Below are 24,883 nucleotides of genomic sequence, written 5' to 3' on the forward strand. Positions count from 1 at the left end.
TGAGGTACGCTGGTCTAGTGTTGTGGAGTGCCTTGTGTGTGTGGGTGGGGAGCTTGAAGGTGATCCTCTTGTTGACGGGGAGCCACTGCAGGTCTCTCAGGTGGGGTGTGATGTGGCTCCGGCGAGGGATGTCGAGGATCAGGTGTGCTGAGGCGTTATGGAGGCGTTGCAGTCATCTCAGGAGCTTGGCCGAGGCTCCTGCGTAGAGGGCGTTTCTGTAGTCCAGTCTGCTGCTGACGAGGACCTGGGTGACCGTTCTGCATAGTATGGGTGCAGACGTTTGACTCCATTTTGGGGCCTGCGCTGATGGCGGGGCTTAAAACAACAAAAGGTTCTATGCCTGGTATACTCCCCACTGCCAGCTGTGTTCACTCAGTCACTGTGGTCCTCTGTGAATATTGTTTTTTCCTTTCTACATGAACTACTCCGCGGGTGCTTGGTGATGGTGGTCATCCTTGTTTACAGTTTGTTTGTTTTCCTTGGGAGCGCCCCCTGGTGTTGATCTCGGCTCACTGCCCTCTGCACCATCAGTGTGTGCTTTCTAGGCCCAGGTCTACTCTCCGCTTCCTCTGAATGGTGCAGCCGGATAGTAAGGGCTCGCTCTGCTGCTCGTTGGGCCTGCCTGTGGTTCTTGCCTGCCGTGTGGTTGCGTTGTGTGCATGTTTTTACTTTCTGTCGCTGGTGGCGAGTGGTGAGCAGTTGCCCTCTTTTCTTCATGCCTGTGGCGGCGGTGCTTAGATTAGCATGTGGATGCTTTACCTGCCTCTTGGTCCCGCCCCTCGCCGTGGTGAGCACTCGGTCCCTTTTGTGATAGCAGCAACGGTGGCCCCTTCTGCAGGGCTGGACGTTGAATCCTGTAGTGTTGTGTGATCCTGTGCAGTAGGACTCTTGTGGTCCTTGGCGGACTCCTTACCAGTTACACAATCAGTTGGGGTGTGTGGGTGTGGTCAATAAAGTTCATGACGCAATGCATTCAGTTAACGGTTGCATGCTGAAGAATAAAGACGCGTGGTGCCGAGCTCCGTGTGCGGCGTAGTCATGTACGTGCTCCAAAGCTGGGGTGGGTGTGACAAAAACCATCCTATGCTACCAATTGTTGTGACTTGGGGGCTAACTAGGCCATATGGACTAGCAAACATATGCAGCACGCAGGTCTGGTGTGAACTGCGCTTCCATCAATCAGCCTGTACTTGTAAAGCGCTGCTTATTACCCGTGAGCGTATCCAGGTGCTGTGTAGCTGGGCTCAGTCGAAAAGCCAGGTCTTGAGTATCTTCCTGAAGTCTGTCAGCGAGGGTGATGTTCGGAGGGGTAGGGCATTCCAGGACTTTTACTACTTCCAATCTCTACTACCCAGCCCAACACACACCCTTAAACGGGCCCTGTTGCATCACCGGGCGCTAACCACTACTGGCAGTGCTTAACTTGTAAAACAAGAAGTGCAGGTGCCCAAAGAACTGGTAGGATACCAATGATGTTAGTCTTAACTTCACATCTGTTCCCTTTGATCCATCCAGGGAAGACATGGCCTGGCAGTTCGGGCTGGACTGTTCCCATGAGGCACAGGGTCAGACTGATTTGCATATGGCCATGCCTGAACTGGGGTGGTGGAGTGAGCTAAAGAACGGTGATGGATTAAACCCAGATCAGTTGACTGGGGGTGAGTGCTTGCAATGTTCAACACTCCATCCATCACCACCCCCTTTCGTTTTGCTCTTCCCTCTTTCATCCATCACCAGACACTCTCTGCCCCGTTTCCTCTCTCTTGCAGGTTCCTGCTTTCTCCCTTTCTGGTGCTTTTCCCGTCTTCCTCTGCCTCCATCTTTTTGAGGTATGTGTTTTCTGTGCCTTTTCTTTCTCTCTGTAAATATCCAATGCAGAAAAATAAGTTCCGGTGAGCTTCACCGCCGGCAACACCGGCTCAAATTAAGCACTGCCTACTGATGTCTAGTAAAGGGATGGGGAACCCCAAGATACAATAAACGTGGCCCATAAAGCCCCTGCCCCCAAACACACTGAGGCCTTCTGGACTACAGCCAACCCCAGGTAGCAAGCATGCGTGTGTCTGCGCGATTGTAACTACACAACTCTGCAACTCATCCGGTCCCTACGCACCGTGCACCACTGCCTATATGATCCCCCTAGTAAAACAGCTGCAGGAATGCTTCTGGGCGCTTTATACGTGTCGTTATGTAAGCAAATCGCTTTTAATGAAATGCTGAACCTCTCCTTGGCAAGACATAAAGTTCCCGCACTTGGGGCTGGGTGTGTCAAAGAACCGAGTCTGTCTATGTTGGAGATTAATGGTGGTAAATTGTAAATAAGGGAGTAAGTTTCGAGCTCTCTAGCCCCGCCCCCCGAGGGAGGGGCCTGTGCCTGACCTTGACAGCAGGGCCTGTGACTGTCCCTGCTGCAGGCCCCGCCCCCCGGCTCCGGGGATTCCCTGCCTGGGGGGCAGGGACTTCCCTCTGCAGAGCAGGTGGGGGCAGTACTGCCGGGGCGGGCCTGGGAGGGGCAGATGGTGTGACTCAGAGTCAGCCTGTCCTCACTGTGCCTGCAGAGAGCAGGGGGGGCCAGACTGCATCTGAAGACGGCGCTCTAGCGCCTAGTGCAGTCCCTCTAGCGCCTAGTGCAGACCACCAGGCGCTGCACAGGGTCTGCAGCTGGATTCCACCTACCAAGCGACCCGGATAAAAGGCGGAGCGGCGCCTGACTCACCCTGGCAGCAGAGACAGCCTGTCCTCACTGTGCTTGCAGAGAGCAGGGTGGCCAGACTGCATCTGGAGACGGCGCTCTAGCGCCTAGTGCCGCCTGCAGACCACCAGGCGCTGCACAGGGTCTGCAGCTGGATTCCACCTACCAAGCGACCCGGATAAAAGGCGGAGCGGCTCGGTGTGACTCCCCCTGGCAGCAGAGACAGCCTGTCCAGACAGCATCTGGAGACTTCCCTCTAGCGCCTAGTGCCGACCACTTTGTGCTGCACAGGGTCTGCAGCTGGATTCCACCTACCAAGCGACCCGGATAAAAGGCGGAGAGGCGAGCGTGGACCCGTTGAGCTGGCTTACTGGGAGTGGACCCTCTACACTGCTGGTCAGGTGCACGCTCTGCAGCTTGTGCATGGCTCCTCTGAGGTGTCTCACTCGAATAGGGACCCGAGCCCTGACTGTCGCATCTGCCTCTGTGCACAGAGGGCTTTAAAAGAGTGAGCTGTTTCACTGGTTCGTGCACACGAGCTCCGCGGAAGCTGCATTAACCCGCCGAGCTATCTTACCTGAACCCGCTGCTGCACGTGCACACGAACCCCAGAGGGTGCAACCGAGCTGTCTGCAACCTGTCCTGGTAGCTGCACCGAGATCTCTGCACTTGGTGCATTAACCCGCCGAGCTATCTTACCTGGACCCGCTGCTGCACGTGCACACGAACCCCAGAGGGTGCATCCGAGCTGTCTGCAACCTGTCCTGGTAGCTGCACCGAGATCTCTGCACTTGGTGCATTAACCCGCCGAGCTATCTTACCTGGACCTCCTGCTGCACGTGCACACAACCCCCAGAGGGTGCATTCGGGCTATCTTCATTGGTTTGCACCCTTTCATGTTAGCTGCACTGAGATCTCTGCACGGGGTGCATTAACCCCCCCGAGCTGCCTGCCAGGGAGACGCCCGGAGCCGCCCTGTGAGGCCTGTTCTTGGCTGCAGTGTTTCCTCTTGCACAAGTTGGGTTTTTCTGCTGCTAGGACCTGTGCAACCCACTGACAGGTGCCTGGCTCCGGTTACTGATCGAAGCCTCAAGTCTCACTCACTGGGACCGAGTCTCACTCACTGGGACCGAGTCTCACTCACTGGGACCGAGTTTAACTCACTGGGACCGATTCTCACTCACTGGAACCGAGTCTCACTCACTGGAACGGAGTATCACTCACTGGAAAGGAGTCTCTCTCACTGGAACCGAGCCTCACTCATTGGGAGTGAGTCTCACACGCTGGAGCATCTTCTCACTCACTGGAAGCGATTCTCACTCACTGGAAGAGTCTCACTCATCGGTAGAGTCTCACTCACTGGAACTGAGTCTCACTCACTGGAACTGAGTCTCACTCACTGGAACTGAGTCTCACTTACTGGAACTGAGTCTCACTCACTGGAACTGAGTCTCTCTCACTGGAACCGTGTCTCACTCATTGGGAGTGAGTCTCACACGCTGGAGCATCTTCTCACTCACTGGAAACGAGTCTCACTCATCCGAAGAGTCTTACTCATCAGAAGAGTCTCACTCACTGGAACGGAGTCTCACTCACTGGAGCCGAGTATCACTCACTGGGACCGAGTATCACTCACTGGGACCGAGTCTCACTCACTGGAACGGAGTCTCACTCACTGGAACGGAGTATCACTCACTGGAACCGAGTCTCACTCACTGGAACGGAGTATCACTCACTGGAAAGGAGTCTCTCTCACTGGAACCGAGCCTCACTCATTGAGTGAGTCTCACACGCTGGAGCATCTTCTCACTCACTGGAAGCGATTCTCACTCATCGGAAGAGTCTCACTCATCGGAAGAGTCTCACTCACTGGAACGGAGTATCACTCACTGGAACGGAGTATCACTCACTGGAACGGAGTCTCACTCACTGGAACCGAGTCTCACTCACTGGAACGGAGTATCACTCACTGGAAAGGAGTCTCTCTCACTGGAACCGAGCCTCACTCATTGGGAGTGAGTCTCACACGCTGGAGCATCTTCTCACTCACTGGAAGCGATTCTCACTCACTGGAAGAGTCTCACTCATCGGAAGAGTCTCACTCACTGGAACTGAGTCTCACTCACTGGAACTGAGTCTCACTCACTGGAACTGAGTCTCACTCACTGGAACAGAGTCTCACTCACTGGAACTGAGTCTCTCTCACTGGAACCGTGTCTCACTCATTGGGAGTTAGTCTCACACGCTGGAGCATCTTCTCACTCACTGGAAGCGAGTCTCACTCATCCGAAGAGTCTTACTCATCAGAAGAGTCTCACTCACTGGAATTGAGTCTCACTCACTGGAGCCGAGTCTCACTCATTGGGAGTGAGTCTCACACGCTGGAGCATCTTCTCACTCACTGGAAGCGATTCTCACTCACTGGAAGAGTCTCACTCATCGGAAGAGTCTCACTCACTGGAACCGAGTCTCACTCATAGGAAGAGTCTCACTCATCGGAAGAGTCTCACACACTGTATCACACTCCTTCACTGGAAGCGCATCACACTCTTTTGGGAACCGTCGGATGCACTGTGTTTGTCTCACTGGGTGCTTGTTTCGTTTCTTGAAGCAGGGTGTCACTCACTTGATGAGGGTCTCACTGACTGGGACGAGTCTCACACGCTGGTGCACACTCCCCAGGAGGGGAGTCTGATTCTTTTTGGCAACGGTCAGGCTCGTTGTGTGTGTCTCACTTCTTGGAGCGGGGTGTCACGCACTGGGCGTCATAGTCACGCATCGGACGTCATTGTCACGCATCGGACCACTGCCTCCCTCCTGGCCACCCTCAGTGATCCCATTGACTCTCATGGAGTCTCACACCTGGGAGCTCTCCTCCCATTGAGACCTTACCTTTCTGTCTGCAGCCCCACCGGACCTAGGAGCCTCTAGTCCAGTATGTCGGGCCCGGGGCCCCTGAAGAAGGCCCCTAAGGACGAGCTGCCCTTTGACCCCGAGGACGGGCCCTTTGACTCGGGTGTGTTGGTTTCCGTGACCTCCCCCTCACCCTCCCTGCCCACCAGCCCCTCGGTGGGTTCTGGACCCTCCCGGCGAGGGCCCCCCTCTGAGGGCGAGGATGGGCCCCCTGGGGAGAAGAGGGGCGAGGGCCTGGAGCAGGAGAGGGTGGACTCTGCCTACGGTTCTTCCTCCATCACAGACTCCCTGCTGGCGGGGTGTGCCGGGGAGCCCCCCGGGGAGAAGGCATCGGCCCAGGACCCCCTGCAGGCCCTGGCCTACATCTCCGAGGATGGGGACACGTGAGTACTGCCGGGTATTTACTACAAGTGTCTGAGTATCACTGAGCTCTGGGGGGAGGGTGTGCAACTCTCACCAGTAGACCTATAAGTAAGTGTTTAGATGTGTGTGTAGATCTAGCAATCACTGAGTGGCTTTTTAGAAACTTGTATTAGTGGGTCAATACTTTCAATGTTCTTTGCCTCAAATTGTAAAGCGCTCTGATATCCTTCGGGATCAAGTTCGCGCTATATAAAACTTTATAAATAAAAACATAGGGTTCCCTTCCATTGTAGGCTCTGTAGGCAGCTGCCTGGTGGCGCCACCACACATGAACTCAAGAGGGAGCCAGGCTGCATCAGTTGTCATAAATAGCGTTACTGCTAGGGTCACGGTACCCCCATAGAGGGACAGATCCATTCTGCAGGAGGTTCAACAACTTTACACTGAAGGTGGTGTCTTTCTGTTGTGTATGTACTTCAGTGGCGACCCAGCTGCGAGCTGAGCTTGGTTATTCACAAAAATGTGACATAGTTGAATCCAAGCCGCCTCCTCACCAGATCTCATGACCACGTGTTCCTAGGTTTATGAGCATCCACACTACTGGTAAAGCACCTTCCTAGAACAAACAAGCATTGGCAAAGCCAAATAGGCTAAAACGGTGAAATGGCTATTTGATTTGTTGCATTTTTTTGGGGGCAACACAAGCTATCAAAAAAAAGCAAGGGGGTATGCAGAGAAAACGATCAGCTACACGGGGGGACTGGGGAGAGGGAAGCACATGGCTGAAAGAGAGCAACACAGAGAACAAGGGGGTGAGCACTGAGCAACACACAGAAAATAAAGAGAGAGTAGCACAGAGAGTGGGGAGGAGGACAAAAGCATACAAGCGAGACATCATTACTCTGATGGAGTGCTTAGGCGTAAAGAGGAAAGTAGTTCCCTAAAAGTGAGCCGTGGAAGGAACAAAGTAAAGAGAACATGCTCCAGCAGTAGCGGCTCCTCCACTATGGCGGAGGAGCGCCACCCCAGAGAACAAAAGGAAAACTGAAATGTTAATAACTATGGTTATTCTCATTTTAGTTTTCCTTTGCTGTCAGCGGCTCGCGGGGCGAGGCACAGCAGGGGAGAGGAGTGTTTTTCACTCCTTAAGAGAGCATGACTACTTGTCTGGCCCTCTCTGGCCGGCTAAAGTGTCATGCGCACTTTGCATCTTCCCCGCCAGGCTGCATTACGCAGCCTGGTGAGGAGCATGCAAAGTCTCCCATTCCCCATTTGAGATCCACGGTGCTCAGACCAATCACAATGCTGCATTGCAAGGTTAGGATCGGCTCAGGGGAACGTGGGAGCCGGATGCTTCCTGCTGCTGGCCGAGAACGAAGGGAGAGGCCGCGGCCTGCCGTTTCAGGTAAATGTTTTTGTTTTTTCTTTGTCGTCTCCCCCATTCCCCCTCCCTCACCACCGAATCCAGTAGCAGCCGCTACTGTGCTCCAGAGGAGGGGCGAACAAAAGATGGACAAGAATAGTCATCAAATGAGAAGCAAGCAAATGAGAGTGACAATACAGTCAGCCAATGGTAAGCAATGGGCGGGCTCTAAACCCACTGTAAGACCCCGGAAGCTAATAATATGTATCTCAGGTAGGGTGTGTCTAGAAAGTGAAGGTATAACACCAGCGCCAGGTTATGCAACAGCCCCCCCCCCACCACCACCACCGAGAGCTCCAGCTGCTGAGTCCTCACAGCAGCTGGACAACCATGGTCACATGAAACTCCGCAGCAAGGCCTAGAGGCGTGCCCTGCCTGCCAACTTCAACTAGCACGAGCTAACTCTATCTAGTCTCATGTGAGCGGCACAATAAATATCACATTTCAGGTCTTTGTTACACTTTTGTGGGGGTATCGCAAGCTGGGTTATCAAACAAACAGCCTATTTATTCCTGGAAAATGGTGTCCCTATTGAAATTTATTTATTTATTTTATTTATTTGAGAGGTTTTATATAGTGCGAACATGACCCATCAGGGTACCAGAGCACTGTGTACTTGAAAGCAAGCAATTTACCCAGGAGGTACACAGCAGCATAAAAAGCATTGTAGGACATTACAAAACAGAGCAGTAAATCAGGAAGCACAGATTGTTTGGTGATTTCATGACTATTTTTGCAAGTAGCTATTCAGGAACAACCCTTTGGCTTCTTTTTTTAATGCGGCGATCGAGGGGTTAGTTCTGATTTCGGGAGGAAGAGAGTTCCATATTCTTGGAGTAAGACCAGAGAAGGCTCAGTTGTAAGTTCTCTTTTTGTTGAATTTGTGAGGCTTCAGCAGTTAATTACTCGAACTTCTTAGGGCTCGGTTCAAACCATGGAATCAGGATTCCCGTACGGGGTCCCGGCGCCTAAGAATAGGTCTCTCGTCATCTGGGAAACAGGACCACCGCCTCTGATTTTCAAGAAGTGACCAGGGCAGTGGTTACCAAACTTTTTAGAACCACAACCCACTTTTTAGAACAACAAACTTTCACGACCCACCTACCTTGAATAAATATGAGGCGGGCGAAACATTTATCATTTGTGCGTCAGCAAGTAAAGTGTCTTGATTAGTTTTGATCTTATTCAAAACTTTGTTTCCAGCACATTTCAAAATTACAAAAAATGTGTTCCTTTTTTCTTTCCTCACTGCTGAATATGTACAGTTCATTTACAGGTACTTAAAGTACATCCTACATTGTAACATAATTCACTTTACCCCCTCCTCTCGCTTTGGAGTCGGAGAAAGAAAAGTAAACACCAATCCCCATGTTCAAAGCAGCCAGACATTTTTACCTCTGTCTTCCAATAAATGTGACAGGTTACACATTGAATTTAAATGCATCTTTATTTATTGCTCTGACTTTCGGGGTCCTGACCCACAGTTTGGGAAACACTGAACTAGTGCATTGTGGGAGTTGTGGTCCCTGATCCCAGCACAACAATGCCAGACAATCTTCGTATAGAAGAAAAGTGCAGACCAGAGCTAGGTGCCCCTGTGTGCACAGAAGTATTTATAAGCGTATGCAGGGGCTTCCACATTAAATATACTTTAACAGTGCTGAGAAGTGCAGGTACTCCCCTTTCAAATTAAAGAAGTGCAGGTACTCTGTACCGGAGTGCACCTGCCCACTTAAAGCCCTGTTCTCCGCGTTATATCTCAGTGAAAACGGGATGTATTATATAATTATCCTATCCTAATTGCTGTTAAAATGTAATCCTGTGTGAATTTACTATTTGTATATATAGAACTCTAACCACTAGTATATGTAGTAGACATTTGTACTTACTACCATTCCCATGTGATTTTAGAGGTTATCTGTTTGTATCACTTCCGTGAGTGACTTTACACCTTGTACATTTTCAAATTTTTTTCAGTTTGTATCTCCTATGTAACTCACGTAATCCTAAATCCTTATGTAACGCAACTGGTTCTTTTGTAAAGCGCTCTGACACCTTCAGGTAATGTTTGCGCTATATATAAAAGCATTAAAAAAAAATGCTGCTGCGCGGAAGAATCCATTTGATGCTTCAATCAGTGTTATTACACTAGACCGCTGACTTTCATCTGCGAGCGGCCATCTTGGGAGGATCATTTGCGTGCCGGCATCCGTCTCCAAGCCCGTTCCTACTTTATGTAAATGGTCTGTTTCTAGTTTTTTTTTCTAAATGGCCTGCATTATCTATAAACAGCTCATATGTATCAGGGGAAAGTGTAGTCACGTGAGTTCCCTGCCTGTGCTGTACTTCCTGTAAAGTATGGAACATGAAAAACAGTCATCACCGCCAGTAACTATCTGATCAGCTTGTTAATGAATAGCATTCTATTCAAGCGCCCTGAGACCTTTTTGGCGTTATGTTGCGCTATATAAAAGCATTTGACATTTGACATGTGCCATATGCATACATGCCAACATTTTAGGAGGGGAAAGTGGGAGATTTAAAAAAAAAAAGTGATCAGGCGAATGTTTTCCCCATTGATTTTTATAGAAGCAAAGACAGTTTCAGGTGAGAGGCCGCCAAAATAACGCAATTTTTGCATCAAAAATCAGGAGTCTCTCGTCTGAATCGGGTCTGTTGGCAAGTGTGCATGTCTTCATGTGGAGGTATGAATACCTACGTATACCTACTTCTTCCTCAACTTTTCTGAAGCTTGTCCTTGATATGTCTATTGTTAAGTTGTGACACATTCTAACTATGACATTCACAATCTTACACAGTCATCTGTTACAGGGCGGTGTTACGGGTCACCTACCCTTTACATTGTATTGTATTGTAATTGCATTTATATAGCGCTTACTACCCCTGACGAGGCGTCGAAGCGCTTTTTCGGTGAGTAGCACGCTACTCCGGGACCCATAGAGGATTAGTGTTGAATTAGTATAGTGAAACATGCAAGTACATTTTAAGTGGTGGATAGGTCAGTCAGTTATCTGGATTTGGAATGATAGCAGAAGGATAGAGGAGGACAAAGGTTTGTATTTATATAGCGCTTGTTGACGCACGCTATTCCGGAAGCCTATAGAGGATTAGTGTTGAATTAGTATAGTGAAATTTGAAGTAATTTACTAATTTCAGTGGTGGATATTAGTCCGTTACTTGGAGTGAGAAGGATAAAAGGGGAAGAAAGATTTGCATTCATATAGCACTTATATAGCATTTATATAGAGCTTACTGCCCTAATGTGGGGTGTTCAAGCGCTAGGCTACGTAAGTAGCACGCTACACTGTGTAGAGTGCGCGGTTGGTAGGATGTTTTTGTTTTGATCCTATGCGGGAAGTGTTTCCATGTCGTGCGTGATGACCACCGAGGTGCGGTTATTGCGTTATGGGACACAGCGCGTGGCGGATAATGACGTACGAGAGACAGACGCGCAGTTTTATGCTTTTCAGTCCCCTGGTACCTATGAACAGCTCTGCAGGCCCCCTTGTGGCAGGCTGTGGTGTAACATAGGCCCCTGTGGTGCAGGGGGGCCCAAGCTGCAGGGGCCCCCTCCGCACAGTACCCTGGCCTGAGAGCTCCTGATTGGGTCTGAAGTGGGGGGCGGGGCCTCCATGTACCTTGCAGGGAAGCCCCCTCAAGTTTTGTTACACCACTGATGGTAGGTATCCCACATACTGGTATAGTGTGCAAACTAATATAGTGAGTAGTTTATATAACATACATACTGCCCTCTTTATTTTTTATAATAGGCACCCACATATCATGCGTTGTTTGTACTCCACATATACAGTCCACTCCCCCCCACACATACATCTAGAGCGCTCACAGGTTGGAGCACTGCGCCGCCTGCACTTTGCTTTTTGTTTGTTTTGCACTAGCGAGGTGCCTCTCACTGAATGGGCAGGGAAGGCCTCTCCTGTAACATAACATATGTATGTTCACCCAAGGGTATCTTGGAGATGAATAACATATTTTTATTGTTACCCAACTCTATTATACTAATTTTATCGACCTCAGAAGGATGAAAGGCTGAGTGCAACCACCAGGGTTTGAACCTGTGACCATGAGGTTGAACACAGGCCCCTGCAGTGGACGCAGTAGTCCACTGACACACCAGACCTGGCTCTACAGTGAAGACATGGACGGACAGTCAGCTAAAGGACAGCAAGCCTGGTCGCCAGGGGGCCTGCTGGCCCAAGGACATGCCCATGAGTGCTGCTGGTTATTCAACAAACCTAAAGGCTGCCGAGAAACGCTTTGGCAATGAGTTGCATATTCACAGTGCTTTCAGTAGCAGGCTGGGGCTTCCTAGCGCTATAAATACACAAGTCACTATGCTCCCTGCAACAAGCAGGAGTTGATTCTGTGACTGTCTGCTGAAAGAGCCAGCATCTGCAGTGATTGCATTAACCAGCTGAACTTTCATAACGTGATAGAGTGCGTTTCCAGCAGATTGTATTAACTTGCATTTAATTTTGTTTACGCTGTGAGTTTTATTTTTATATGCATTTACCTGAAGGTGAAAGGCCAACATAAATAGTTGCAGAATATTTAGTTACTTTTAGCCTCGTCTCTGGCCCTAAACACGTTGACCCCTCCCCCACTGCCCTACTCCCCCACTGCCCTAGGGGTCACAGCTTCCATACTTTTATGTCCTTCAATGCTGATGTCACAGGACGTATATCCTTTCACCTGTGTCCCCTGTGAAGCCTGTGAGGCCAGGCCCTGCTGCCTGCTGTGCTGGTGACACTTTGAACTGGGGGAGGGGCCTGGTGTAGAAACCTAAACCTCGATCACAAAAACGGAAGTAGTGACAGGAAGCTGAGTGGAGGCTGGACTCCAGGCTCTGGAAACCCCCTGCCAGGCCCCAGGGCTGGGTGCAAAGCCTGGAGGGTGGGGAGGTGCACGCGGGCTGGGGACTAGGAACCGGCCTAGGGGCGGCTCTGGTAACCAGCCTAGGGAACGGCTCTGGTAACCGGCCTAGGGGCGGCTCTGGTAACCGGCCTAGGGAGTCGTCTCTGGTAACCGGCCTAGGGGCGGCTCTGGTAACCAGCCTAGGGCGGCTCTGGTAACCGGCCTAGGGGCGGCTCTGGTAACCGGCCTAGGGAGTAGTCTCTGGTAACCGGCCTAGGGGCGGCTCTGGTAACCAGCCTAGGGCGGCTCTGGTAACCGGCCTAGGGGGGGCTCTGGTAACCGGCCTAGGGACAAGGAACCAGCCTAGGGGGGGCTCTGGTAACCGGCCTAGGGGCAGCTCTGGTAACCGGCCTAGGGGCGACTCTGGTAACCGGCCTAGAGGCGGCTCTGGTAACCGGCCTAGAGGTGGCTCTGGTAACCGGCCTAGGGGGGCTCTGGTAACCGGCCATGGGGACGGCTCTGGTAACCGGCCTAGGGGGACAGCTCTGGTAACCGGCCTAGGGGACGGCTCTGGTAACCGGCCTAGAGGTGGCTCTGGTAACCGGCCTAGGGGCGGCTCTGGTAACCGGCCTAGGGGCGGCTCTGGTAACCGGCCTAGGGGCGGCTCTGGTAACCGGCCTAGGGGCGGCTCTGGTAACCGGCCTAGGGGCGGCTCTGGTAATCGGCCATGGGGACGGCTCTGGTAACCGGCCATGGGGACGGCTCTGGTAACCGGCCATGGGGACGGCTCTGGTAACCGGCCTAGGGGACGGCTCTGGTAACCGGCCTAGGGGCGACTCTGGTAACCGGCCTAGGGCGGCTCTCGTAACTGGCCTAGGGCGGCTCTCGTAACAGGCCATGGGGCGGCTCTGGTAACCGGCCTAGGGGCGACTCTGGTAACCGGCCTAGGGGGACAGCTCTGGTAACCGGCCTAGGGGACGGCTCTGGAAACCGGCCTAGAGGCGGCTCTGGTAACTGGCCTAGGGGCGGCTCTGGTAACTGGCCTAGGGGCGGCTCTGGTAACTGGCCTAGGGGCGGCTCTGGTAACTGGCCTAGGGGCGGCTCTGGTAACCGGCCTAGGGGCGGCTCTGGTAACCGGCCTAGGGGGGGTGGGCTCTGGTAACCGGCCTAGGGGCGGCTCTGGTAACCGGCCTAGGGGGGGCTCTGGTAACCGGCTGTTAGAAAGGCGAACCCGGGGGAGGCAGAAGGTGTCTGACTGACCACCCCTAGGTCTACCCCTCCTTCAGAGAAGGGACCGAGCGATGTCGAGAGGCCTCCGACGGGAGGGCCCTCTCCTAGAATCGTACAGCAGAGTAACCACACCACTACAAATATACACCACACGTAGATAGAGTTTTCAATCTTTATCGGGCAATAAGTATCGGTTCAATATATACAGCAGATCCAGAGATCTGGAAAGTCTCGTGGCAAGGGGCAAGGTAGCGGGACAGTCTTATAGATGGTCGGTTGCAATTGGACCCTACGCACAGCTCTCAATCCTCGAGCTGGGGGGTTCCGGAAGGTGGGGCCGCGGCAGCGCCAGCAGGCTCCCAGATGGTTCAGCGAGTGTGGACCGCGGCAGCGCCAGCAGGCTCCAAGATGGTTCAGCGAGTGTGGACCGCGGCAGCGCCAGCAGGTTCCAAGATGGTTCAGCGAGTGTGGACCGCGGCAGCGCCAGCAGGCTCCAAGATGGTTCAGCGAGTGTGGACGGCGGCAGCGCCAGCAGGCTCCAAGATGGTTCAGCGAGTGTGGACGGCGGCAGCGCCAGCAGGTTCCAAGATGGTTCAGCGAGTGTGGACCGCGGCAGCGCCAGCAGGCTCCAAGATGGTTCAGCGAGTGTGGACCGCGGCAGCGCCAGCAGGTTCCAAGATGGTTCAGCAAGTGTGGACCGCGGCAGCGCCAGCAGGCTCCAAGATGGTTCAGCGAGTGTGGACCGCGGCAGCGCCAGCAGGCTCCCAGATGGTTACAGCAAAGATGGACCGCGGCAGCGCCAGCAGGTTCCAAGATGGTTACAGCAAAGATGGACCGCGGCAGCGCCAGCAGGCTCCAGGTAGAGCAGCAAAAGGAGTTCGTCTCAGGGTCAGCCGCGACAGCGTCAGCAGGGCTTCTCGACTCCGGGATACAACTGCAGTCCTACTCCGGGGCGGGCCCAGATATAGGTCTGGAGTCCTTTGATGTCCGGACCCTCTCGCCTGGGGGTCAGAGGGGCCGGGATGATGGTGTCCAGACACCCAGCAGGGGGGTGGAGCCGGAGCCCAGGGAGGCCGGAGGGTGATCGAAACCAGGCATCCGGGGACGGTTGGAGAGCCATCGAAACTCCCCTCTCCTTGTCTCTGGTGGAGTGGCCACTCTACCACCCGGAGGGTTCTTGGTGCCTCGATGGCGGGCTCGCTGGGGCCGTGGCCGCGGCTGGTCCGGGACCACGTGTCTGTGACGTGATGGGCCCAAGATGGCGTCGGGCCTGGAATGAGGGACCGGGGTGGGCACCGGACCGGTAATGCTGGGGCGGCCCGAGGGGGCCGTGTCAGTGGTCATGGGCCGCCGGGTGGCGGATCTGGTGGTTTGGAGGGCGTGCAGAGGTGTGCCAGAGGGCGACCCGGGCTGGATGGAGGGCCGATGTCGGCCGGGGCCCGCCATGCGGGAGCGGTAGGACCACGCCACGAGGCCGGTCCAACACCGGCCTAGGGGCGGCTCTGGTAACCGGCCTGGGGGGGGCTCTGGTAACCGGCCTAGGGGGGCTCTGGTAACCGGCCTAGGGGGGGCTCTGGTAACCGGCCTTGGGGGGGGGGCTCTGGTAACCGGCCTAGGGGCGGCTCTGGTAACCGGCCTAGGGGCGGCTCTGGTAACCGGCCTAGGGGCGGCTCTGGTAACCGGCCTAGGGGCGGCTCTGGTAACCGGCCTAGGGCGGCTCTCGTAACTAGCCATGGGGCGGCTCTGGTAACCGGCCTAGGGGCGGCTCTGGTAACCGGCCTAGGGGCGACTGGTAACCGGCCTAGGTGTGGCTCTGGTAACCGGCCATGGGGACGGCTCTGGTAACCGGCCTAGGGGGACAGCTCTGGTAACCGGCCATGGGGACGGCTCTGGTAACTGGCCTAGGGGGGGCTCTGGTGACCGGCCTAGGGGACGGCTCTGGTAACCGGCCTAGGGGCGGCTCTGGTAACCGGCCTAGGGGCGGCTCTGGTAACCGGCCTAGGGGCGACTGGTAACCGGCCTAGGTGTGGCTCTGGTAACCGGCCATGGGGACGGCTCTGGTAACCGGCCTAGGGGGACAGCTCTGGTAACCGGCCATGGGGACGGCTCTGGTAACTGGCCTAGGGGGGGCTCTGGTGACCGGCCTAGGGGACGGCTCTGGTAACCGGCCTAGGGGCGGCTCTGGTAACCGGCCTAGGGGGGGCTCTGGTAACTAGCCATGGGGATGGCACTGGTAACCGGCCTAGGGGACGGCTCTGGTAACCGGCCTAGGGGGGCTCTGGTAACCGGCCTAGGGGTACAGCTCTGGTAACCGGCCTAGGGGCGGCTCCGGTAACCGGCCATGGGGACGGCTCTGGTAACCAGCCATGGGGACGGCTCTGGTAACCGGCCTGGGGGACGGCTCTGGTAACCGGCCTGGGGGACGGCTCTGGTAACCGGCCTAGGGGATGGCTCTGGTAACGGGCTAGGGGACGGCTCTGGTAACCGGCCTAGGGGCGGCTCTGGTAACCGGCCTAGGGGGGGCTCTGGTAACTTGCCATGGGGATGGCTCTGGTAACCGGCCTAGGGGTCGGCTCTGGTAACCGGCCTAGAGACGGCTCTGGTAACCAGCCTAGGGGGACAGCTCTGGTAACTGGCCTAGGGGTACGGCTCTGGTATCTGGCCTAGGGGCGGCTCTGGTAACCGGCCTAGGGGGACAGCTCTGGTAAGCGGCCATGGGGACGGCTCTGCTAACCAGCCATGGAGACAGCTCTGGTAATCGGACATGGGGACGGCTCTTTTAACCGGCCTAGGGGGATGGCTCTGGTAACCGTCCTAGGGGGATGGCTCTGGTAACCAGCCTAGAGGTGGCTCTGTTAACCATCCATGGAGATGACTCTGGTAATCGGCCTATGGATGGCTCTGGTAACCGGCCTAGGGGCGACTGGTAACCGGCCTAGAGGCGGCTCTGGTAGCTGGCCATGGGGACGGCTCTGGTAACCGGCCTAGGGGGACTTCTCTGGTAACCGGCCTAGGGGACGGCTCTGGTAACTGGCCTAGAGGCGGCTCTGGTAACCGGCCTAGGGGACGGCTCTGTTAACCATCCTAGGGGCAGCTCTGGTAACCGGCCTAGGGGGGGCTCTGGTGACTGGCCTAGGGGGGCGGCTCTGGTGACCGGCCTAGGGGCGGCTCTGGTGACCGGCCTAGGGGGGCTCTGGTAACCGGCCTAGGGGTACAGCTCTGGTAACCGACCTAGGGGCGGCTCTGGTAACCGGCCTAGGGGCGGCTCTGGTAACCGGCCATGGGGACGGCTCTGGTAACTGGCCTAGGGGGGGGGCTCTGGTGACCAGCCTAGGGGACGGCTCTGGTAACCGGCCTAGGGGCGGCTCTGGTAACCGGCCTAGGGGGGGCTCTGGTAAGTAGCCATGGGGATGGCTCTGGTAACCGGCCTAGGGGACGGCTCTGGTAACCGGCCTAGGGGGGGCTCTGGTAACCGGCCTAGGGGTACAGCTCTGGTAACCGGCCTAGGGGCGGCTCCGGTAACCGGCCATGGGGACGGCTCTGGTAACCAGCCATGGGGACGGCTCTGGTAACCAGCCATGGGGACGGCTCTGGTAACCGGCCTAGGGGACGGCTCTGGTAACCGGCCTAGGGGACGGCTCTGGTAACCGGCCTAGGGGACGGCTCTGGTAACTGGCCTAGGGGGGGCTCTGGTAACTTGCCATGGGGATGGCTCTGGTAACCGGCCTAGGGGTCGGCTCTGGTAACCGGCCTAGGGGGGGCTCTGGTAACCGGCCAGGGGCGGCTCTGGTGACCGGCCTAGGGGGGGCTCTGGTAACCGGCCTAGGGGCGGCTCTGGTAACCGGCCTAGGGGCGGCTCTGGTAACCGGCCTAGGGGCGGCTCTGGTAACCGGCCTAGGGGCGGCTCTGGTAACCGGCCTAGGGGTGGCTCTGGTAACCGGCCATGCGGACGGCTCTGGTAACCAGCCATGGGGACGGCTCTAGTAACCAGCCATGGGGACGGCTCTGGTAACCAGCCATGGGGACGGCTCTGGTAACCAGCCATGGGGACGGCTCTGGTAACCAGCCATGGGGACGGCTCTGGTAACCAGCCATGGGGACGGCTCTGGTAACCAGCCATGGGGACGGCTCTGGTAACCAGCCATGGGGACGGCTCAGGTAATCAGCCATGGGGACGGCTCTGATAACCAGCATAGGGACGGCTCTGGTAACCGGCCAGGGGGGCCTCGGTAACCGGTATAGGGGCGGCTCTGATAACCAGCATAGGGACGGCTCTGGTAACCGGCATAGGGGCGGCTCTGGTAACCGACCTAGGGACGGCTCTGGTAACCGGCCTAGGGGCGGCTCTGGTAACCAGCCTAGCGGGACGGCTCTGGTAACCGACCTAGGGACGGCTCTGGTAACCGACCTAGGAACGGCTCTGGTAACCGGCCTAGGGGGGGCTCTGGTAACCGGCCTAGGGGTACAGCTCTGGTAACCGGCCTAGGGGACGGCTCTGGTAACCGGCCTCGGGGGACGGCTCTGGTAACCAGCCGCGGGGACGGCTCTGGTAACCGGCCCAGGGGGCGGCGCTGGTAACCAGCCTAGGGACAGCTCTGGTAACTGGCCATGGTGACGGCTCTGGTAACCAGCCTAGGGGCGGCTCTGGTAACTGACCTGGGGGCGGCTCTGCTAACCAGCCATGGGGCAGCGCTGGTAACCGGCCTAGGGGCGGCTCTGGTAACCAGCCTAGGGGCGGCTCTGGTAACCAGCCATGGGGGCGGCTCTGGTAACCAGCCATGGGGGCGGCTCTGGTAACCAGCCATGGGGACGGCTCTGGTAACCAGCCATGGGGATGGCTCTGGTAACCAGCCTAGAGGCGGCTCTGGTAACCGACCATGGGGGAATAGAACCCAGCCTAGGGACGTCTCTGGTAACCGGTCTAGAGGCAGCTCTGGTAACCGGCCTAGGTGGACGGCTCTGGTAACCAGCCTAGAGGCGGCTCTGGTAACCGGCCATGGGGGAATAGAACCCAGCCTAGGGACGTCTCTGGTAACCGGCCTAGGGGGACGGCTCTGGTAACCAGCCTTGGGGACAGCTCTGGTAACCAGCCATGGGGACGGCTCTTGTAACCGGCCCAGGGGGACGGCTCTGGTAACCAGCCTAGAGGCGGCTCTGGTAACCGGCCATGGGGGAATAGAACCCAGCCTAGGGACGGCTCTGGTAACCGGCCTAGGGACGGCTCTGGTAACCGGCCTAGGGACGGCTCTGGTATCCGGCCATGGTGACGCCTCTGGTAACCGGCCATGGTGACGGCTCTGGTAACCGGCCTAGGGGGGGCTCTGGTAACCTTCCAGGGGCGGCTCTGGTAACCAGCCATGGGGACGGCTCCGGTAACCGGCCATGGGGCGGCTCCGGTAACCGGCCATGGGGCGGCTCTGGTAATCGGCCTAGGGGCGGCTCTGGTAATCGGCCTAGGGACGGCTCTGGTAACCGGCCTAGGGGCGGCTCTTTTAACCGGCCTAGGGGCGGCTCTGGTAACCAGCCATGAGGCCCCGCTCGGGGCGTGTCCTCGAGGCAGGCATTTAACCGCTTTCGCATTTCCTTGGGGTGCATCAGAGGCTGGAGATCTTTGAGCCAAAAACTGCATTTTACAGCAACTTTTCATGCAAATTTTCAGAAGCCGCTATTGATGCTGGAAGGCGCCCTACAAGCATCTCACAGCACAACAGGGTGATAAAGATGGCGTAATGCGGTGGGTTGTTGTCTAGACCGTGAATTATAAACTGTGTCACTGGGAGACCACATTCTAACGCCGATTGCGCAACTACACCAACATGTGTGGTCTTGGCCAAACTAGCTCATCTCAGCTCTGCCAATTCCCTTTTCTTCTCCAAATGACGTAGGTAGGGACATGCCAGAAGGCAGTAATAGGTGCCACGTGGTCCATGGCACATATCAACACAGTTTCACCACACTCACGTGCCGCCGCTGTTGCCACTACACTTGGAATACAGCGTGCTTAGTTGTGTTTCATTTTATTGTATTTATTTTTAAATAATAAAAAAATCCGTAAAAAAGCGCGAACTACTCACCCTTATGGGTCTCAAGGCGCTGGGGGCCGTCGTGGAAATTAAGAGAGCTATTGCCCAGAGTCACATGGTGCTGGGCTGAGTTGCTGCCAGTCAGTCAATACCACTTTATTCCATTAATAAAAATCATACAAGGATACTATAAAATACATCCATGATTGCAATTTTATAAAACTCCTATATACAAAACAACTTTCTTTAAAAAACATACAATTTCATTATTATATAATATAATAAATAGCCTCTAAAATTCATAAGTCTATCATTCCTGTGTTTCTTAATTTCTTGATCCGAACGGCTAATACAAAAAAATTTGCAATATAAAAGATGTTCCGTGGGTTATCCTGTAATTGTAGGTACAGTAAGGCTGGTTTAACCTGTAAGAATACTTTATCTTTTAACAGTTGCTGCAGGAGCCGGGGATCGAACCGTGAACCCTGTGCTCTGAAGTCAGCTGCCCTGACCGCTGCGCCACACCTCTCCATTTTTAAAACCTTTCCATCTGCATTCATTTAGATTTATTTTTTACCCATCTTATTGGTAGTTATCCATATTTAGTTTGTGTTTTATGAACAAATGGAGTGATAAAATGGTATGTGTCTATGTTTATTTAACTGAATAACACACACTCATACTTTGATGCCTGTCGTGTTTTAGCAAATTAAGCAGCCAATATAGCAAAACTCTACACCCACAGGGTAAAGAGTAGCATTATACACAAATATATGTTAACGTATACCCGTATTTAACCCCTTCCGTGCGGCGCACGTTCAGCGGACGTCGCGTGCACTACCTCGGTAGTGCTGCGCACGTCCGCTGAACGTTCCGGCCCTTTCCGCTTAATAGAGCGTTCCGCACTGGGGCGGAACGTTCGGCACAGCGGAGGGGTTAAGGAAATCTCAACTTGTGGTTTTTTAACCCCATGCTACCTGTCTGCTCAGCTGCTGGCCCGGAACCCATGAACTGCAGCATAAAAAGTCACTCACAAGCACCCCTTTTTGCATTATTTTTCCGCTTTTAAAAATAAATACAGACAAGAAACACATTGTTTTCCGGCTGCATTAATCTGTAAAAATCAGTAAAAATGGAAAACTGGGAGCCCTATTCATAATGTACGTTAACTATCGCTCTTCAGTGGTGGTTAGTTGTGGACTGACTTTTTGGGTAAGCGTGCGTCCTGGCACGGTCAGGTGGGCGAGTATTCATGGACCCCACATGGCCCACGGGAACAAACAAGCGGCCCATACCCTGGCCCTTTCAAGGTGGTGATGTCAGACTGCTTTGTTGGCCAGCCAACACTGGTGGGGGGGGGATCTATTTTTTCTATTCAATGATGCAAACAAAAGTGCTAGAGAACGCCCCACACCTCGGGTCCCTTGGACTGTGGCCCTGTGCAAAATTTGGCCGCTAAGGTAACTTCAGACGAGCTGAATTCCTGTTCAGAGAGCTCTGCAAGGGATGGAATGGGAGATTTAGCCTTTCATTCACCTGAAGCTGATAAATGACTTATCAGTGATTTGTTTATAGGTAACTGTTTATTGATGGGCACATAAATATAAAATATTCTACACAGAATGCTATGTTTGCTGTGGAGAGTTGCTCACCACTGCGATCAGCGTGAAAGACATCGGCCAACTTTTACTTGCATTATATAGATCTGTCGGTCTCTTATTTTGAAAAGCAGTTGCTTCGTTGCATCAATCGACATGACGTGGGCCCCACAGTGTATTTAAACTTTTCCATGCGTCGGACAGCCGCCAGCCGTCCGATGCCACAGTGGGCGTGTGCAGAGGGGCCGTCCGAATCGCGCATGTGCCATTTTTGGTCTCGCCTTAGCGACGCAGCACATGCACTGCATGCCTTGGCGAGACCTATGGTCGCCGGTTTCTCTTCCGAAGGGAGACAGGAGGTGGCACGCGCGGACAGAAGATGTGCACTCCGTACGCGTGCACATCTCCTGTCCGCACGTGCCAACTCCTGTCTTCCTTCAGCAGAGAAACCGGTGGCTCAGCGCGCGCATCACATGCTTTCACTTTCTCTCCTGCCGTCGGCTCAGTGTTTACTACTTTTGCCAAAGATTTTAAGAATGCTTCTTTCAGGGATTTACATAATTTGAGTATGAGTTGTTCATCTCGCACCATGTTGGGTTTTTCAAGGAAGTTTAGAGAGAAGATCACGGTTGAAAGCATATTGACGCCTTCAAGAATCTAGACTTCCTTTAGTAAATTAAGTTCTACATGTGCGTGGGCAGGGCACAAGTCCTAAAAAAAGAAGTGGGGGACGCTGTCACCCGAAGTGATGTCACAACAGGAAGTGACGTTACGAAAGGTGGCTTGCACCATCGGGCTCATTGCCTCCCCTCGCTCACCCCTTAGATGTGGTTGCATCTGAGAAGCCAGCGCGTGAGTAGCGTGCTGTGAGCTCTGATCTCGACACAGAGAGGCCAAAGAGTGAAGTCCAGCTGTTTGGCAGGGGGGACGGCACCCACCTGCTAAAATAAGTGGGGGGATGCCGTCCACCCGCGTGGTACGTTGACTCGAGCCCTGTGCGTGGGCCTGTAGCATCAGATATTCGAGACAAAATGCTCTAAGTAAGGCGTTGTGCTAAGTCGGCCCAGCAGGAGGATCAGGCCCACAATGCAGCAAACACCATATAAAAGTTGGCACAGGCTTTAGGTGAATTATCCTTATGGTGGGAGTTGACCCACACAGCATAATGGACAGAGAGACAGAAATAGGAGTTAAAGGCATGGGCCTTAACCTTTCAGTGTGGCCTGGTTTAATTTGACTCCTCCCCTATGTTAAAAAAAAAACATGGCCAGCTCTTTATAGGCAGCAGCGCACTTCATTTGAACGTTTCCACATACAAACGGCCTTTTTATATTCCTTGATGCCTTCTCTTTATTTATGGATAACTTATTAATGCAGTATGCTTATTAATGGAGCAGTATGCTCTCAGTTGTATAAGCGACCTCGGGGACAACTGTCCGATCTGATATTACACTGCCATCAGCATACTGTAAGATTGAAATAGGCTCACCATCCCCTTTTGGACGGAAGCAGGTTCACTTTATTTTAAGCTATTTTAAGGTATTCTATATATTAGTGGAAAAGCAGAGGGGCGTGGATGCACCGCAGGTTTCGCCCTCGGTTAGTATAAATCTTCTCGATTGTAACACATGAGAGCTCCAAAGTGACTTTTAACCAAGTATCAGAATAAAGTCCCTATGGTGGCTTTTGACAGATGACGTCATACCCCATTCTGCTAATTTTGAGCATAAATGACACACAAAGTATGTGGTGTTTTGATTCTGAGAAGCCAAGGTAATCAATAAAGTTGTTTTCACAGTATGGCTAAAAACCAGTTGAAAAGAATAGGAAAAGCTTATTGTTTCCAACCCAGGCTTCTTTATCTTAAAGTAAGACCTTGGAAAAACAACTTTCCTTCTCTCAAGTAAAGCTGAAAGTTGATAGTTTGCTATTTTTAGGTCGATGCTGCATTTGGTAGCACATGTGCTGATAAGACTCTTGTGTTGAGTAAAGGGCTTGGACCCTCCCACTGCTTGCCATTCGCTGGTATCATTGTCACTCTTCTTTGCTGCCTTCTAATTGGTCAGTGCTTGCCACGCGTCACTTTGTTTTCTTTCTGGGCGCATAAACCTAGCCCAGAATAATTTTGTTTGTTTAGTGTCTCTCTGCTGCTCACACTGTGATTCAGGTATTATTTCTTGTTTTAAAATAAGGGGAAAAAAACAACCGCTATGACGTGGTCAACGGTGGCCACATTATTGAGCTTTTTAAAAATCTTCCCACCTTGTACCTGTTAGCCTGCCACCCTCCCCTCATCCTGTTTCTTCTCCCTCGTCCCAGTTTCTTTTATCATCTAGTCCTAGTTTCTTTGCCCCAACCCCTCTAACGACCCAGCCATCCGTCTATTAATTCCCCTCACTACAGAAAACAAGCATTTGCAATGCACTAGGTCTCGCATGTACGCGAGTTTAAGCTGTTGGCATTGTAAATGAGAATGCCTTTTATTTAAGTTTTAGAAACAAAAACAAAAATAAAAGGCATTGTTATTTGCAATGTGAATAGCTCAAACTTGCATAAATTGAGACCTATTGCATTGCAAATGCTTGTTTTCTACTCCGCAGCGGAATGTCCGCCGAGGCGAAGCAGTTAAAGAGCAATCACTCATTAAAAAAAAAAGCGCATTAAAAAAGCCTTGCAGCTTCGTAGCGCTGCTAATGAGCACTACACTACACTGCAAGCGGTCTCAGTGGTAAAGATGTTATCAGCATCGGGTGAATGAAAGGCGGACTCTGCTCTACCTGGATTCTAAATCAGTGGCTGGAAGTAGATTTCTGCCGCAAGTATGCAAAAGAGATGCCTTTTCATGACAGTAACAATGGAACGTGATCACTCGATCCTCTGCACGCTTGAAAATGCCTGTAGACAGTCTTTGAGACCGACTCGTTTCCCCCTGCCAGGCTCTATGCCTGGTCGGTGAACTCCGCTCCATTCGCAAAGTTTGCAGAGTTTTCATCACTCCGTGCTCCGCGGAGCATGTGGAGTTCCAAAAAACTCAGTTCTGCTGAGTCTTTTCCTCACTAACGCTCACCAACGTCAAGTTGGCGAGCAAGGACAATCCTCCAGGTGAGATTTCTCAATGCAGGCGTTTAGGTTTCTCAGCGATGGCTGTTGCGGATGGTCGCAACCACTCGCATTGAAAAACCTTATGTTTGCATTGAGTAAGCTGCCGCTTGAGTAGAAAATCTAATCGAGCCACAAGAAAAGAAGCAGCACACTCTTGCACTCTGCGATCCTGCCGGAGGCACCTGCCGTTAGCAGACAGTGATCCAGGCTCGGGTATCCGGGAACAGACCCCAAGAATCCTGTTATTGTGCCTGAGGTACCTGCTGTTAGCAGACGGTGACCCGGACTGGGGTACCAGGGAACAGACCTCACGGGGGAGTGGAGTTGGCCTAACGGCGAGGGCGGTCGACCTCGAATCTGTGGAACCGGGTTCGAGTCTCGGCAATGATGCTCCACATCCTATGATTATGGGCAAATCCCTTAATCTCCCCTTGTCTAACAAAAATGAATGTGTCCTCATGTACCGTAACTGGTGCTCTGTAAAGTGTTCAGATACCCGATTCGGGTCAAGTTCGCGCTGTATAAAACACCGTAAAAATAAAAGGTATTCTGTGATCCTGCCTTAGGTACCTTGGGTTAGTACCCATGCTGGGGTATCCGAGAACAGACCCCAAGTATTCTGTGAAGCAGCCGTGAGTACTCG

At 53.5% G+C, this 24,883-nt stretch overlaps 1 protein-coding gene across 2 annotated transcripts in view; it reads left to right on the top strand.

Annotated features, from left to right (window-relative positions):
• Positions 1–3,977: 3,977 nt before the first annotated feature.
• The window catches only part of NFKBIE (NFKB inhibitor epsilon), a 179,419-nt gene continuing 158,513 nt past the window's right edge, over positions 3,978–24,883 (top strand). The window contains exons 1-2 of one of the 2 annotated variants that reach the window (XR_013596058.1): positions 3,978–4,061; positions 4,965–5,988. Coding sequence is in view for 1 of the 2 variants with exons in the window: in XM_078647301.1 (XP_078503427.1) it covers positions 5,630–5,988 (359 nt within the window). In the remaining variant the exon portion in view is untranslated. Of the gene's footprint in view, positions 4,062–4,964; positions 5,989–24,883 lie in introns of those variants that run through there. The other variant, XM_078647301.1, reaches the window with a different exon arrangement.

This window comes from Lissotriton helveticus, chromosome 6 (assembly GCF_964261635.1).
Source record: "Lissotriton helveticus chromosome 6, aLisHel1.1, whole genome shotgun sequence".
Lineage (NCBI taxonomy): Eukaryota > Metazoa > Chordata > Amphibia > Caudata > Salamandridae > Lissotriton > Lissotriton helveticus.